The following is a 17,290-nucleotide window of genomic DNA, read 5'->3' as shown; positions in this document are numbered from 1 at the left end:
AGTGGCCCCTCCCTGTCCAGGCTATTAATGAAGTATGGAAGGCTTAGTTCCCATCCCTTCAGCTTCTTCATGTTACTTGAGGAAGAAAAATGGGGCAATACAGAAATAAAAATATTTCTCTAGCCAGATCCTTCTAGCCAATAGTTTTCACTGATCTATCGTACATTTTAAATGAAAATATTTTTACTACTGGAACCCTGAACTTAATCTTTTCTATTATGGGGGGAGGAAGGGAAACCATATGATCTGCAGCAAAAGTACATCCTGATACACAAGCTAAGAGCTCTTTTATCTTTCTGCATCCCAACTGAGTTTGATAATCATGAACAGAACTTGATATATTCTCTCTAGCTGAACCAGAAGATCTCTAAGGTCTTTTAAAACCACAGTTCTGAGTTGTAGATAAAGTATTGTACAATCTTCAAACTAAAAATTATCTTGAACTCAGTATGATGAAAGAGAGAGACAGAGGGAGGAAGGGAGGTGGCTGGGCTTGCATATATCTAGAAGAGCTGCCAAGTCTAGTGGGCAGTGCCCCATCCTACAGTGATCTTCCTACAGGGTACAAGCCTTTCATTCCACAATAGAAGACTTCTTTTGGGATACTGAGTTAAAGATAGTTATGAATGTGCAAACAGCTGATATCAGATTCCTTACAGAAAGCTAATTTTTGATAGAGAAACAAAAGAAAACTCTTTAAAGAAGATGAAAGTCAAAGAGGATTGAATGGAAGGAGCTTCATAATTTTGCTTTTGTTTATGCCATATATTTGCTCTCATTCTCTTCATATGTTAATGTTAGGAGGAAGCTAAAAACTCCTACTATAACAAAATATTACTAACTATTGTTAATTGCTATAATTAACCCATAAAATCAACTGAACAGGATTTCAGAGTCAAATTCATATTTCAAATAACAGTTCTCAGCATTTGGTTTCATTGGGGAATTTCCATTTGGCAGTCAAGTCATCTTTTTTCCACCGATTTTTTTCTCATGCCTTCCTGCCCACTCCTCTCCTTTCCCCTGCCTCTGCCTCTGCCCAGGGCAGGCCTCCCAACTCTTTCCTGGACAGCTACAGGCTCTGCCTGTTGACTCTTTCACCTACCTCTGCTCTGTATATTTGGTGACTTTCAACCATGTGAAAATTAGAAAATTTAAACTTCTTCATGAGGTAAGAACCACATAAATACCTACTATGTAGCATGCAGAATTCAATAGGGAGTGCCAATGTACAAGACAGAATACCTATTCTGGGCTCAATATTTTCAGGAAGCAATTAGATAAGTAATTTTTTTCACCTGTGTGAACTTGATTTTATGGCGAGGTGGAGAAGTGGTGAGAGTATATGTATTGGTAAACTTTTTATTTGGATTGTTATTGTTCTATTATTTTTAGTTTTCAAGTGAAAATCCCATTTTATGTAAACATTTTTCCTTAATGTTGTTTTAAATGTAGGACGTGTTGGAACACCTCATTTTATGGCACCAGAAGTGGTCAAAAGAGAGCCTTACGGAAAGCCTGTAGACGTCTGGGGGTGCGGTGTGATCCTTTTTATCCTGCTCAGTGGTTGTTTGCCTTTTTACGGAACCAAGGAAAGATTGTTTGAAGGCATTATTAAAGGAAAATATAAGGTAATGCATCATGAACATTTTCTTTTTCCATTGAGATTAATTTATCCTGAAAAATGTTTTTTTGAAGTTACTGTCTGTCTTTGCCCACTAATTGACTGCCAGGTGGTTACCCCATCAGAGAAAAGGTCTTTGCTTACATCATTGATCTAGTGGCCTTGATAGGCAACATAGGCCCCAAGTAAATTTCTGAGTCATTGTCAGCTGAGCTATCACCCTGGTGAAGAAAACATTTATGAACCTTCTTTGTGTAATTTGAGAAAGGGGCTTCATTTTTAAAGCCTTCTGCTTAATTTGTAAAGTTAAAATGGAATTTCATCCAGGTATAATTTTAGTCATTCTTTATCTTAATTTTAAATTTAGGCCAGCACAGCTGAAAACATTTGCCATTTACATTCCAGGATAAACTGAAATGCCAGGATGACAACTGCATTTCATGATACAATATAGAGGCATTTCAGTGTGGCTTAAACATTCCTATTCTTCTTTGGCTATTAGGTGTTGGCAGCCTCATGTACTATCACAGACTTGTGATTAGTAAATCATTACTTTAACTAGTAAAAAATTGAAAATTCATTACTGACATTATGAATAGCTATATCACAAACACCTAAGGACTTCTTGGAAATAAGTAAGCTTAAGGTTGGACTCCTTTGGCCTGTCCCACAGGGTACAACTGACAGTGACTAGGAGGCTGGGCATGGGAAGCATGGGGGAGTGTGTGTCTGGATATCAGGTTAAGGCTGTTTAAGTTGGGGAAATTCTTTTTCCTCTCATTATTACTGAAACTCATACTTTCTATTCAACCTCATCACTGTTTCATTTTCAGCCATGACTGACAACATAAAACCAAAAACATGTGTATGTAACACTGGACTCTAAAACTATGAGGCCCCTAAAGTTTTCTCTTCAATTCCTCGGTAATGTTAGAATTTTATATGGGACTTGGAAAAATAAAATTTAAAAAGAAGAAAAGTAAAGTGGTTCCAGAGTTACAGTCTTATCCTTTTAAGCCATAACTGAAGTTTATGGAGATGAGAATGGTATATACTTTTGTTGGTTTATTTACCAACAAAACTTATATGCACTCACTATCAGTTTATGAGTGCATATAAGTTTGTCTTGTTTTAGTTAGTTTAAGATATATACCAAAACTCTGTTAACAGAGAAAGATGTTTTCAGTGTAGCATTTCCTGCCCCTCCCAGAGTTAGTTGGCCACTGGGGAATAAAATCAATACTTATCAGGTAACTAAATGTCTCGGAAACTGCTTGTAAGTAGTCATCCCTCTTCAATCCAGGGAAGTTGTAAGTTGCTCACAGGAATGCACAGCCAAATTCTGGTTGAATTTAGCCAAGTGAAATCACAGATACTAATATTTTAAAAGAAACATGATTAGTGATACATCAGCATAATAATAATACTAGCAATAATGATAGCTAACTCAGGCATAGCACATAGCATAGCATAGTTTACATAAGTAAAGTGCTTAGAACAGTTTAATTCATTTAACCCTCACAGCAACTTGTGAGGTAGGTACCATATAATAAAAATCCCCCACCTGAGTTTTTGAGTTATAGGCATTTGCTAATAATAGAATTCTTCCTTTGTGTTTGTTCAGTTGTTAACTTCCTAGTTTCCAAGGCAATGTGCTTCATTCCAACAGACTCTGGTATTTTATTTCGTCTATTTTTAAAACATTGAATAGTTATTTTTTTTTCTTGGTAAAAAGCCTTAGACTATTCACACATGTGCAAAAATTAAGTCATTTAAAAATTCCCTCTTCCTAGTATTATAGTAAGTCAGATGGATGGTGGCAGCTACATCATAATTTTTTTTGTACCCGGGGTTTGAATCTTTGAGGTTAATAATTTATTTACTTTTTTACTTGGCTAACCTCACCTCTCATTTATCTTCAGGACTTTCCTTACAAAAGGCCTAGGTTTTCACCACCTTAGTTTGAAGTATAGATCCATCTCTACCATCTATGATGAATCTCGGCCTTTTTCTTTTAGTATACTGTGATATGATTCTGTCAGCATTTATTTTTCTATCTTTTATTATCAAAAATTTCAAACAAAAATAGTAGAGAGAATAGTATAATGAGCTCCCAGCTTCAATAACACAGACAATCTTGTTTTATCTGTATTCAACATATTATTATATTATTTTAAAGCAGATCTCAGCTGGGCTCACTTGAGCTCAGGAGCTCAAGACCAGCCTGGGCAACATAGGGAGACCTGGTCTCTACAAAAAGTGCAAAAATTAGCCAAGTATGATGGCACACACTTGTAATTTCAGGTACTTGGAAGGCTGAGGTGGCAGGATTACCTAAGCCTGGGAGGTCAAGGCTGCAATGAGCCATGATCACACCACTGCACTTCAGCCTGGGCAGCAGAGCGAGACCCTGTCTTCCCAAAAAAAAAAAAAAATAGATTTCAAAAAAATTATTTCATCACCCTGGTGGTTCTTTTTTGAGACAGAGTCTTGCTCTGTCACCCAGGCTGGAGTGCAGTGGCATGATCTTGGCTCACTGCAACCTCCCCCTCCCAAGTTCAGGTGATTCTCGTGACTCAGCCTCCCGAGTAGCTGGGATTACAGGCTCATGCACCACGACACCCAGCTAATTTTTGTATTTTTAGTAGAGATGAGGGTTTCACCATGTTGGCCAAGCTGGTCTGAAACTCCTGACCTCAAGTGATCCACCTGCCTCGGCCTCCCAAAGTGCTGGAATTACAGCTGTGAGCCACCACCCCCAGCCTCATTTCATCACCCTAATGGTTCTGAGCAAAAGAACTATTAACAAAATTCTTGATCTCTATGGATATTTTAAAGAAAAGTTTGATGACACCTTTTAAATGCAGTACTTTTTTTTTTCTTTTTTCACCTCCAGCACTTGCAAATGTGAGACCACCTTAGAAAATACTGTTTCACTGGAGTATATGCTAACACTTAACCTCAATTAACTTCTTTATAAAGGGCAAAAATATATTTCCCAAACCGTATATAGGAAGTGTAATGTCATATCATTATTACAGGTAACCAGTTAGTATATACACAGCAAGATTATGCTATGGGTTTGGTATTCAAATAAGTAAGATTGTTTTATAGCCTTATTTTGTTCCCCCGTATAGACTCAATCTCCCAAATTTGTTTTAGCTACTCTTCTCAGCTGAAGGAATGGAAAATCCTGTATTGGACTGTCTTGTAAAAAGGACAAGGGAGTGTCCTTCTAAACCTCTACTCATTTCAGAAATCTTACCACCCCTTTTAGATGATTTCTCAACCACTTTGTCAAGGAAAAATTATTCAGACTTTAAAGAGCACATTCGCTCCAGGATAGGGAGAGGAAACAAGTCTACCCAAGCCCTGTCTAATCGCTTAACCTCATTTCAAACTGGTCAGTTGACCACAATTTCACTAGGATGAAAAGTGTGGGATTTCATCCCTCCCAAAGTGTGGGATTACAGGCATGAGCCACTGTGCCCAGCTGGATAATGATAATTAAACAGCCTCATGGCATTAGTCTTAATGGGATTTGACAAGCAGAAGTGGCTACTATTTGAAATTCTGCCTGTTGGGGGGGAAAATGAAGCACACTTCAATTTTAAGCGTTATCCCCAACATAAAGACACTTTTCACTCCCCATCTTCAAGTACAAAGTCTCACATTAGTCAGAGCTAATGCTAGCCCTTGCTCAAATTGTAATGATTCATTTATACTGCAGTGCAAGTACTGCAGTTTCATTTGGCTTTAAAATGTTGTGGAGTTTATTCTTCATCTTTCTTCCTTAGAAGGTGATGTAGGTCTCTGCCTGTTAAAGCCATGGCTTTGCTTGAAGGTCCTGGCACTGGGTAGCTCACATAAGCTCACCCCATCAGTAAACCTGTTGATGTTGAACAAGGAATGAGACCCTACTCTGTCTCTGTCTCCTTTCCCTACTTGCCTTCTCAACCCCATGCCCTAACCACTCTGATTTTTTTTTTTAATGATTCTGGGTCTCAGACATATCCCTTTTCCCAGGAGCCTTCTAGCACTTGGCTCACAGATCCACAGCCTTTCTCGTAAGTCCTGTGTCTTTTGAACAATTCATAATTATTTTTGTTTGATTTTAATCAATATACCATGTGGCTTAGTTGTCTCATCTCTAAAAGAGACAAAAGTAACTTCACTGAGGATAGTATTCAAGCAAATCTGTTATTCTGTGGGACCTACGGTAGTAGAATACTTTTTCCTAAACACCGAAATTGATATGAAGTGACCAAAATATCCCACTAAAAACTTTGCATAGTTTACAATTATTGCTAACCTCGATTTTTAAAAACATATCTTAAAAATATTTCTTTAAAAATTTTAAGTTTTATTTTAGTTCTTTCTGGATCGATGTATTCTGATCTCCCTAGCTAAGGATCCAAAGATAGAAACTGGAATAATGAACATTCTAGTCTTCAATTATTGAAAATATTATCACTTACATAACAAGAATATGGGTATGGAATATTTACTAACACAAATTCTTATGTAGTAAAGAACAACAGAAGAATTGCATTTGTCCTTTTCTTAGAATGCAAGCCTTTAGAATCAAATTTCTGTTCTTTGCTCTCAGAATTTTATTCACATTGAAGCAATATAGGAATATTAAATAATAGTGAATGTTAATGTCTCATTTAAGGTAACTATGTAGTTTTCCTTTCCTCCTCCTCAGATGAATCCAAGGCAGTGGAGCCATATCTCTGAAAGTGCCAAAGACCTAGTACGTCGCATGCTGATGCTGGATCCAGCTGAAAGGATCACTGTTTATGAAGCACTGAATCACCCATGGCTTAAGGTACATGAGCATTCACAGGTCACCTTCTACACTTTGTCTGAACACTTCCAGTGACAGGAATGCATTGCTCTATGAGATGGTCCTTTTTACCTTTTCTTTTTTCTGAGCAGTTTTCATTAGTTTTTTTCATCTTGTTTGCTGTTCCTGCACATCATCTGTGAACATCTGAATAGAAGACATACCATTTGAGTGTCATGCAGCTATCGGAGGGTAAAAAACAGGATTAAGACAGAATATATCAGGGGAAGGCCTCTTTGTTCTCTGCCAACATGTGTTCCAAAGATATGCAGCATCAACAACTGAAGTAATACCATGTTATAATAAATTAACTATCTTTATTTTGGGTGTGACTGTGTGCTTTATAGCATTAACTATTTTTCAGTAGATACTAGGTATAAATTTACTGTCTTAAGAAAATGGCAGGTTTTTTTTTTTTTTTAGACAAGGTCTGACAACATTGCCCAGGCTGGAGTACAGTGGCACCATCTCTACTCACTGCAACCTCTGCTCCTGGGCTCAATCGATCCTCCCATTTTAACCTCCCCAGTAGCTGGGACCACAGGCATGCAGTACCACACCTGGCTAATTTTTGTATTTTTTGTAGAGATGGGGGTTTCACCATGTCGCCCAGGCTTGTCTCAAACTCCTGGACTCGAGCAATCTGCCCGCCTCAGCCTCCCAAAGTGCTGGGATTACAGGCATGAGCCACTGCGCCCAGCCAAAAGGCAAATTTTAAAAGTTCATTTTATATCCCATCTTGCCAGTGAGTATTAAGAAAAATTATAACTTGGGACAGCAGTGAAACAGCACTTTTTGATTAAAACATTATACAGCCCAATAATTCCAGGCAATTTTCACTTTAGAGGTTAGAAAAACTAATGCTTGGAGAGGTTAAGAATTTGCGCCAAGTTGGCCGGGTGCGATGACTCATGCCTGTAATCTTAGCACTTTGGGAGGCCAAGGTGGGTGAATCACAAGGTCAGGAGTTCGAGACCAGCCTGGCCAATATGGTGAAACCCCATCTCTACTAAAAATACAAAAATTAGCCTAGCGTGGTGGCAGGCGCCTGTAGCCCCAGCTACTCAGGAGGCTGAAGCAGGAGAATAGCTTGAACCCGGGAGGCGGAGGTTGCAGTGAGCCAAGATCGTGCTACTATACTGCAGCCTGGGTGACAGAGCGAGTCTCTGTCTCCCAAAAAAAAAAAAAAGAATTTGCACCAAGTCACAGAAGTTGTCAGTGGTGGAACCAGGATTCTAATTCAGCCTGCCACTACCCTTTGATTTGTGCACCAGATCCTATCCCTTTTTATTTGACCACATTGACCCAACAACTTCCTCCCTTCCTGCGTCATCAGAGTTCTCTCTCTGTTAGATCTAACATGCTATAGGTTATTTGTATTATACACACACTTATATAGACATAATACCTTCTCCTGACCCTACAACCCCCTCCAGCTTTTGCCCCTATTCTTTGCTTCCCTTGACAGCAATTCCTGAAAAGAGTTGTATAGACTACTCACATTGTCCAGTTTCCCATTCCCTTCCCATGAACCCAGTCTAGTCAATATCACAATCTTATTTATTCCACTAAAACAGCTCTGGTCAAGTCACTACTGACCTTCATGTTGCTAAGTCCAGTGTTCAAATCCCAGGGCTTGTTCTTGGCCTGTCAGCAACATTTGACATCCATCCTTCTGAAACACTGTCTTCTCTGGGCTTCTGGAACACCTGCTTTCTTGTGTCCTTCTACCTCCTGGCTGCTCCTTCTCAGATCCTGCTGATTCTTCCTCATTTCCCCTCTTCCACCTCTTCACACTGGAATGCCATGGGCCTCCATCCTTGCTCCTCCTCTTTTTCTCTATTGAAGCTGAAGAAACTCAAACTGTTCTCACACCACACAGCAACAATCAATACAGAAGACTTCTGTGACCAGAAGTGTGGAGATTTCTTCCCACCAACAAGCAAGCAATCAACTCTGCAGCAGACTGCAGCTGGGTATCCTGCCAACTAAATTCAAACACTATCTACCTGGAGATAGCATCAGATCCCACAGATTGAGGGCTCAGTCCCACAACCCTCACCTCTTCAGACACCAGTCATAAGTCCAGGCCACTGAAACTTCTGCCAACCAACTACAAATTGGGGACACCACAGCCTCTTCCTCTTTGGGGTTGGTTAATTTGCTACAGCAGCTCACAGAATTCAGGGAAACATTTACTTATGTTTACCGGTTTGTTACAAGAGATATTACAAAGAATATAGATAAAGAGATGCACAGGACAAGTTATAGGAGAGGAGGGGAGCAGAGCTTCCATACCCTCCCCAGGCACAACACCTTCCAGGAACCTCCATGTGTACAGCTATTCAAAAGCTCCCCAAATCCTGTCCTTTTGGGGTTTTATGAAGGCTTTATTACCATAGGCGTGATTGATTAAACCATCGGCCATTGGTGATCAACTTAACCTTTGGTACCTCTCCCCTCCCCAGAGATTGAGGGGTGGGGCTGAAAGTCCCAATCCTCTAATCCTGCCTGGGTCTTTGTGACCCCATCCTGAAGCTGCCTAGAGGCTGCCAGCCATCAGACATCTTTGGCATTTCTAAGGATTTTAGGAGTTGTATGCCAGGAAATGAGCTAGACGACCAAATATATATTTCACAGTATACCTCTGGTCTTCGAACCTGGATTCCTTACATTAAAAGAATATAGGCCAATGTGGTGAAACCCCATCTCTACTAAAAATATAAAAATTAGCTGGGTGTGGTGGTGGATGCCTGTAATCCCAGCTACTTGGGAGGCTGAGGCAGGAGAATCGCTTGAACCCAGGAGGCAGAGGTTGCAGTGAGCCAAGATCACACCGTTGCACTCCAGCCTGGGCTACAAGAGCGAAACTCTGTCTCAAACAAAAAAAAAAAGAAATATAAAAGAATATATAACTCAAAAGACACTGCCACATTACTAGAATCTCATTCAGGCATTGATAATTAGTTCAGTCCATCATCATAATGTATGAATAGGTCTCCCAGCGTGAGGCCACTCAGGTTTGCAGGCTTTCCATTGATCTTGCCAGGTTCTAAAAGCAGGAATGGTCTTGGTTTCACCGTTTCAGACACCTGATATAATTGAGCTAAGAAACAGTATTCTTTCTTGCTCTGAGTCTCTTTCAAGGTGTTAATGTAGTGTAATAATGGATTTCCCTGAATTCATAACACATTTATGTATTCCTTTACTCTCAGCTGTTAATTTTTTCCTCACTTTATTAATAACCTTTGGAAGAAACATTAGAATCAACATGGTGCTGGTCTAGATGGCAGACAGCAATATTAGTCTAGTAATTACCTCCTCCTCAGTCCACTCCCATGCAGGGAGACTAAGGTTACATAGGTGCCAATTTAGTGGACCGTTTTTACCACCAGGCAATATAGCTGCATTCACAATTAACCCATTTTGCACAACCCACCCACATCAGGTCCTTAGGAATTCTGACACAAGGTTTAAAAACATAGTTACAATTTCTTGTTTAGGAATCATCCCTGGTTCTAACACTGGTAGTTATGGCTCTGGTCCTAGAACCACTGCCTAGGGAGGGGCGGGGGAGTTTAGGTGATATGGGAAAGAAGGAAAGAAAAAACTATAGTCATTATATCAGCATACTCCCCTCTTGTCAAGAATTGCGTAGTCATAACAGCATCCTCTGCCACTCCCTCTTCCCCAGATCAATCAGAAAAACAAAAGAATATCTAGTGGGGACACTCCTTTAGCCCCACTCATGTTGAGTGTGAGTACACACTGGTAAAGGCAAGTAAGCCAGCCCTTCCTGCTTTCATCTCCCCCTGTTTTAGACAACCAATGTTTTCATTGCCTATTTTAGTCTCTATCAAACTATTACTCTGAGAAGAATATCTCTGCCCACTGCTGGAACATTATGGGCTGTACCATGTGTTCTTTGGCCTGAAGAAATGGTGTTCAGCTCTCCAAATCTGTGCAGTATCTTCTCTTCTGGCTTTTTTATGGTGTTCTCATCATTCACATCTTTCACCGGGCAAGCAAAGCCCAGTCCAGAATCAGTGTCTACTCCTGTCAAAACCCATCTGTGGCCTCCCAGGGTTACCAGCATCAGCCTCACTTGCCAGCTTATTCAGGGCTTTCCCACCAGGGAAATCTGCCCCACAGCCATGGGTAGTGTCTGTCTCTTTTGCTGGCAGACAGAACAGTTCTTATTGGCATTTTGTGCCTGAAATGATACAAAAGAAACCTGTCTAGATGCAGCCCATCTCTGCACTGTTGCAGTACCTGTTTATCCACTCATTTGATGGACCCAGGTGGCCACCTCGAGGGAGCACACAGGGTTCTCTGCTTGTCAATGGCAATCATTTCCCAAACCCAGAAAGAGGCTCTTCTGATGTGCATCAACATATTCTACTTATTGCACCCCTCAAATTTCCATAGGGCCATTCTCCATATGGGCATCCCTTTAATAAATAGGCCAGGTTTCCACTGCCCTTCTGCCTGACCATGTGACCAGGCCACTGGTGACTGTCCATGCGTCAGTAAAAAACCAAACACAGGAGCTTTTGTTATTGTTCATTTCTTCAGAATGCAATTCAACTGCCAAGCTAATGTGATCTTACCTTCTTTGATCAGGAGTGGCATCCTTCCAAACAGGATGCTGTCGGTTCACCTTGGAACTGTCATCCACACACCAAGCAGCTCTTCGTTGGTCATTTGAGAGCTGTTCACGGGGCCCTGTCCAAGTGTCAGTAGAATCCCACAGTTCCTCACACAGTTCCAGAGTTAGTCCTAGGGGAAAAGAGGCTCCCTGCTTGAGAATGTTTCCTCCTTGCACTTCCCGGGGAGGATGCTCCTGTATAAACCATTTCCATTTTATTATGGAACTATTCTGGGCGCTGCCATCCCCATTTGAATGTTTCTCTGACATCATGTGAGAAAGCATGGGTATCTCAGGTGTCAAGATCATTTTATGTCCTTCAGTCATTAGGGATAGTTTCAGTTAATGTCCCATAGCAAGGTAGTAAATGCCCCGAAGTGGAAATTCTCTAGTGCAAAGTCCTAGTAGTTGTCACTTGGGAGATGCTCACAGACTTTGGCCATAAGCCCCAGTAAACACCCTGCAAAGGGCGAGCAGATGGAGAATTTGTCCCTACCAGCACTCCAGCTTCTCAACTCCACACTGTGAGCTCAAGCAATCTTACTAGTGCCTAGTTAGCGTGTCCAATTAATATTTCTCGAAGTGCAGATTTACATTTCTTCTGTTTTACAATACTGGGTAGGGGAAGTGTTCTCTACCCAGTCATAATTATCCAGTTCCATAAAACATTTAGGTAAAGGAGACATAACTTATTTATGTATATCCTGTTTAAACATTCCAAATCTCATACTCCTATCAACCCTTACTTTTACCCTTTCTTGTTAAAAAAAAAAAAAAAAAAAAAAAGACGTTGAGTCCCCAGCAGCAGGTTGAGCCGAGGGACCTTGCCCCTTTTGTCAATCTTTGTATTGATTAACCTGCCTCAACATTACCCCAAGTAATTGTTGGTCAGCTTTCTCACTGTAATCTCTGCCTTCTGACTTTTTCAATTTCTCCAAACTGGGGTGAATACAGCAAACCTGTTTGGAATCCCTTAACATTGAGAGAACAGCAGAAGCTCCCTACCAACCTTTGATAGTATTATATTGAGATCTTTGTTTTAACCCCATCAATTTCCACTTTATTCATCTCATTTCTTTTTATTTCTTATTTATTTTTTTGAGACAGAGTCTTGCCCTGTCACCCAGGCTGGAGTGCAGTGGCGCAATCTCAGCTCACTGCAACCTCCGCCTCCCAGGTTCAAGCCATTCTCCTGCCTCAGCTTCCCGAGTAGCTGGGATTACAGGTGCCCACCACCATGCCTGGCTAATTTTTTTGTATTTTTAGTAGAGAGGGGGTTTCACCATGTTTGCCAGGACGGTCTCAAACTCCTGAGCTCAGGTGATCCACCCGCCTCGGCCTCCCAAAATGCTGGGATTACAGGTGTAAGCCACAGCATCCGGCCCTATTCTTCCCATTTCTTATTAGCCCTCTAAAGATTCCACCCTGCTGGGATGAGTCCCATGATTCTCCTCTTTCTTTTTTCTCTTAGTTTCACCCCATCAGTGTTTTCTTCATTCACCTGATTTCTTAATAACCATTTAAACTTTCCACCTTCCTGGGATGAGTCCTGTGAGTCTCCTCTCTGCCTTTCCCCAGTCTTTTGTTAATTACACTCGTGTTTTCATTGGTGCCCATACAAAAGAGGCTCCCTTAGCCATAGCATTTACTACAACCAGAGTAATGGTTGTATTCAGTGAGTGAATATCTCAGTCATCATAAAGCCAGTCCCACATGGCCTGCATAGGAACCAAATGAGCCGCTTCACCTGGGGTACTCCACTTGGCATTGATAGGTAGAGTTGGACAGTCTCTACCTTCTCAGGGTGTATAGACCTTACAGTGGCTTTTATTCCATTCACTAGGCTGACTGTTCCCTCAGGAATAACTCCGTGTGTGTCTGGATCACATTATACCCATTGTGATTGTTCAATAGTGAGCTGTGGGTCCTGCATCAACCCAAACATGCCTGTCCACTCTGCAGCATTTAAAACCAAAGAAAGTGCCCTAAATGAGTTATTCTCACAATCCATTTTAGTAAAGGATTTTCAGTAAACTGATGATACCAATCTATGAAATGAGACAATTTCTTCACACTGTACCCTCTGGTTTCAATAGTTTCTTGGTTTTGCCCTTCCCTCACATCAACTACCTTCGTGGTAACCACAGGTCGTAGAGGTACTGTCATCCCTGTATAATTTTTCCTTTGAGGGTCAGCTTGAAGACTAGTGGCCTGGGCTCAGATAGACTGAAATCTGAGCTTGGTCTAGCATCAAGGCCTCATCCAGCATTTGTTTCATTTCCGTTCAGCTATTACAACCACCACCAAGGGAGTGAATATTTCATCTTTTTCTTACTAGTTTGCATATCCTTATGCATCCAGTGAACCAACTCCCTGAGTTGGATCCATCTCTAAATTCCACTGGTAACTTTTACCTTTAGTAATTGATTGCGGCACAGTTGCAGCTCCAAACCATGGAAGAACACTTAGTCTACCCGGGAATCAGAGCTTCCTCATCTCCCACCCTTTCATTCTTTCTCTTCCCAAACCACATATTTCTGTGAGCCAGGGCCGTTCTAGCAAACCCTACTTCACTGACACTAACTGAAGGTGGAAAAACTCAGAACTGTTTTCCCCTGCTCTCACACCACACAACAACAACAATCAACACACAAGACTTCTTTCACCAAATGTGTGGGGATTTCTCCCCATTAAGAAGCAAGCAATCAGCCCTGCTGCTGGGTATTCTCTAATTCAATTCTGACACTATAGTATCACATCCCACAGTTTGAGGGCTTGGTCCCCAAGGCCTCCCCTTCCCACCCTTTCAGACACCAGTCACAAATCCAGGCCTCCAGAATGTCAGAATGACTGGCTACAAATCAGAGATCCTACACCTGCTCTTTGGGTTCCATTAATTTGTTAGATCAGCTCACAGAAATCAGGGAAACACTTTTACCATTGTGTTATAAAGAAAATTACAAAAGATACAGATGAAGAGATACATTGATGGAGGTATAGGGGTGGAGTGGGAAGCTTCCATGCCCTCTGTGGATGCACCACCCTCCAGGAACCTCCATGTGTGCAGCTATCCGGAAACTCCCTGAACCCTGTCCTTTTGGGTTTCTATGGAGGCTTCATTACCATTGGCCATTGGAGGTCAACTCAACCTTCAGCCCCTCTCCCCTCCCTGGAGGTTGGGGGTGGGGCCAAAAGTCCCAACCCTCTCATCCCTCCTGGGTCTTTCCTGTGACCACCCCTCATCCTGCAACTGCCTAGGGGCTGCCAGCCATCAGTCAGTCATTGGCATACAAAAAGATAGCCCTTACGCCGTTCTAAGAATTTTAGGAATTGTATTCCAGGAAATGGTGTTGTAGACCAAATATATATTTCAAAGTATCACGTCCATCTACACTCCGGCCCTTGGAGAGCTCATCTAGTTTTGATGGCTTTAAATGCTATCTGTACAACAATGACTCCTGAATCCAGGCCTCTCCCCCTAGGTATTCTTTCTTAATTCTCTATACAGTTTGGCTTCCTGACACTTGACTCATGTCACCCCTTCCTACTCTCCCTTCTTACTCCATTCCCATCATATCGGCCTCCTTGCTGTTCTTCAGACTGCAGGCACATTTCAGCTCAGCACCTTTATATGACCCTTCCCTAGAATACTCTTGCCTCAGGTATCATGGCTTGTTCCCTCACCATCTTCAGGTCTTTGCTTAGATATCAGCTTCTTAGTAAGACCTTCCCTGACCACCCTATTTAAAATGTGGGGGAAGGAATGCCACCAGTATTCCCTATCCCCCTTCCCCTCCCTTATTTTTCTCCATAGCATCTGTCACCCTAAGACATACCTATATGTTACTTATATGTTTATTGTCTGTCTAGGTCATAAAATATAAGCTGTGTAAGTCTAGGGATTTTTGGCTCTTGGTTCACTTCTGTCTAGCACCTAGAATGTATCTGGCGTGCAGTAGGTGCTCAATGAATATTAATGATTTAATCAATGAATGAATGTTTGTTGTATTATACCATGCTACTTCCTCAGATTATACAAAACAATAAAATATTTAAAAAGTAGATTAATAATGTATCTTAAGGCGATGACATGGAATAGTATTACAGGACAATTTTGAGATTTCAGTGGATCTTGATTCTCCTTAAGAATATTACTTCTCAGCCTGGGCAACATAGGGAAATCCCGTCTCTACAAAAATAAAAATAAAAAATTAGCCAAGCGTGGTGGTGCGCACCTGCAGTCCCAGCGACTCAGGAGCCTGAGGTGGGAGGACTGCTACTTCAAAAATATGCATTCACCCCTCTGATACTCAGTGCTAGTTATTCCTGATTTCCCCCAGAAGAGTGGTGAATAATTTTTAGATACTTTCTTTGTTTTGTTTTGTTTTTTGTTTGCTTGTTTGTTTATTTTGCCCTCCCAGATATACAATGAACAGTTTAGAGGTAATTCCTATTTCTCCTTTACTTTTCTCACTTTCTCCATAACGGGGATCTTTTGTTCATTCAAAGCTGGTTTAAATGCCAAATAACAATGAAAATGGCAGCCATTTTAGTCATTTTTCAAATCTCTTAGAAGATAGTTTAACATTATACCGTACCTACTTACAGTGCTTTCAAAGCTTATCTTGGCTAATAGCATATTTATTTTTGGAAACCTTTGTTCCTGCCAGTGATTATAGTTCTCGTTCTAAGTAATTTGAGCTTAATACATAATAAATTTCTAGCACAAGAAAGACAAAAAATGTCAGTAACTTAAATGAAAAAGTTTAAGACGGCTCTTTGAGCTGAGTATCACATGCCATGTGTAAACAACAGTTTAACTTCACTACTTATGTCATCTGAAGATGGAAAAACTCAATTAGAATGTTATTCAGCTGGTAAGAGCAGGCTTATGTTATATTTCAATATTTGTCCATGTGTATTTATAAATCATTACTGTGGATGTAAGAGGTATTTTTTTAGAATGGCTGAAATTTAAATATGAAAAACTCCTGGATAACTTGCAAATTGAAGAGATAAAATGATACTGATTGCAGTGGCTTGAGCCTATAGTCTCAGCTACTTGGGAGGCTGAGTAAGTAATTACTGAGTAATTACTCTAAGTAATTAGAGTAAGGTGGGAGGATTACTTGAGCCCAGGAGTGAAAGGCTGCAGTGAGCTACGACCATGCCACTGTACTCCAGCCTGGGAGACAGAGCAAGACCCCGTCTCCACAAAAAGAAAAAAAAAAAGCAAATAAGATGAAGAAAAACTTTGTAATGAAGGCTACCCAAAGTCATAATACCTTTGCTTTGTGTCAAAAAAAAAAAAAAACAAAAAAAACAAAAAAAACCAGGCATGATGCCATGCACCTATAGTCCCAGCTATATAATTTTTTAAAGTTCACAGCCACTGCAAAAACATGCCAAATTGTAAAGACCATTGATGCTAGGAAGAAACTGCATCAACTAACAAGCAAAATAACCAGCTAACATCATAATTACAGGATCAAATTTACACATAACAATATTAACCTTAAATGTAAATGGGCTAAATGATCCAATTAAAAGACCCATCAGTGTGCTGTATTCAGGAGACACATCTCACATGCAGAGACACACATAGGCTCAAAATAAAGGGATGGAGGAAGATCTACCAAGCAAATGGAAAACAAAAAAAAAAAGCAGGGGTTGCAATCCTAGTCTCTGATAAAACAGACTTTAAACCAACAAAGATCAAAAGAGACAAAGAAGGCCATTACATAATGGTAAAGGGATCAATTCAACAAGAAGAGCTAACTATCCTAAATATATATGCACCCAATACAGGAGCACCCAGATTCATAAAGCAAGTCCTTAGAGACCTACAAAGAGACTTAGACTCCCACACAATAATAATGGGAGACTTTAACACCCCACTGTCAGCATTAGACAGATCAATGAGACAGAAAGTTAACAAGGATATCCAGGAATTGAGCTCAGCTCTGCACCAAGCAGACCTAATAGACATCTACAGAACTCTCCACCCCAAATCAGCAGAATACACATTCTTCTCAGCACCACATCGCACATTCCAAAATTGACCACATAGTTGGAAGTAAAGCACTCCTCAGCAAATGTAAAAGAACAGAAATTATAACAAACTGTCTCTCAGACCAGTACAATCAAACTAGAACTCAGGATGAAGAAA

General features: G+C 40.7%; 1 protein-coding gene across 11 annotated transcripts in view; it reads left to right on the top strand.

The window, feature by feature from the left end:
• Positions 1 to 17,290, top strand: part of CASK (calcium/calmodulin dependent serine protein kinase) — a 400,245-nt gene that overhangs the window by 252,249 nt on the left and 130,706 nt on the right. For all 11 annotated transcript variants that reach the window (XM_009234749.4, XM_054544490.2, XM_054544486.2 and 8 more), the window contains exons 7-8: positions 1,456 to 1,631; positions 6,333 to 6,455. In XM_009234749.4, the coding sequence (XP_009233024.2) occupies positions 1,456 to 1,631; positions 6,333 to 6,455 (299 nt within the window). The remainder of the gene's footprint in view (positions 1 to 1,455; positions 1,632 to 6,332; positions 6,456 to 17,290) is intronic.

The sequence above is a fragment of the Pongo abelii genome, chromosome X, assembly GCF_028885655.2.
Source record: "Pongo abelii isolate AG06213 chromosome X, NHGRI_mPonAbe1-v2.0_pri, whole genome shotgun sequence".
NCBI classification, from domain to species: Eukaryota; Metazoa; Chordata; class Mammalia; order Primates; family Hominidae; genus Pongo; species Pongo abelii.
This window is presented reverse-complemented; position numbering and strand designations above follow the sequence as displayed.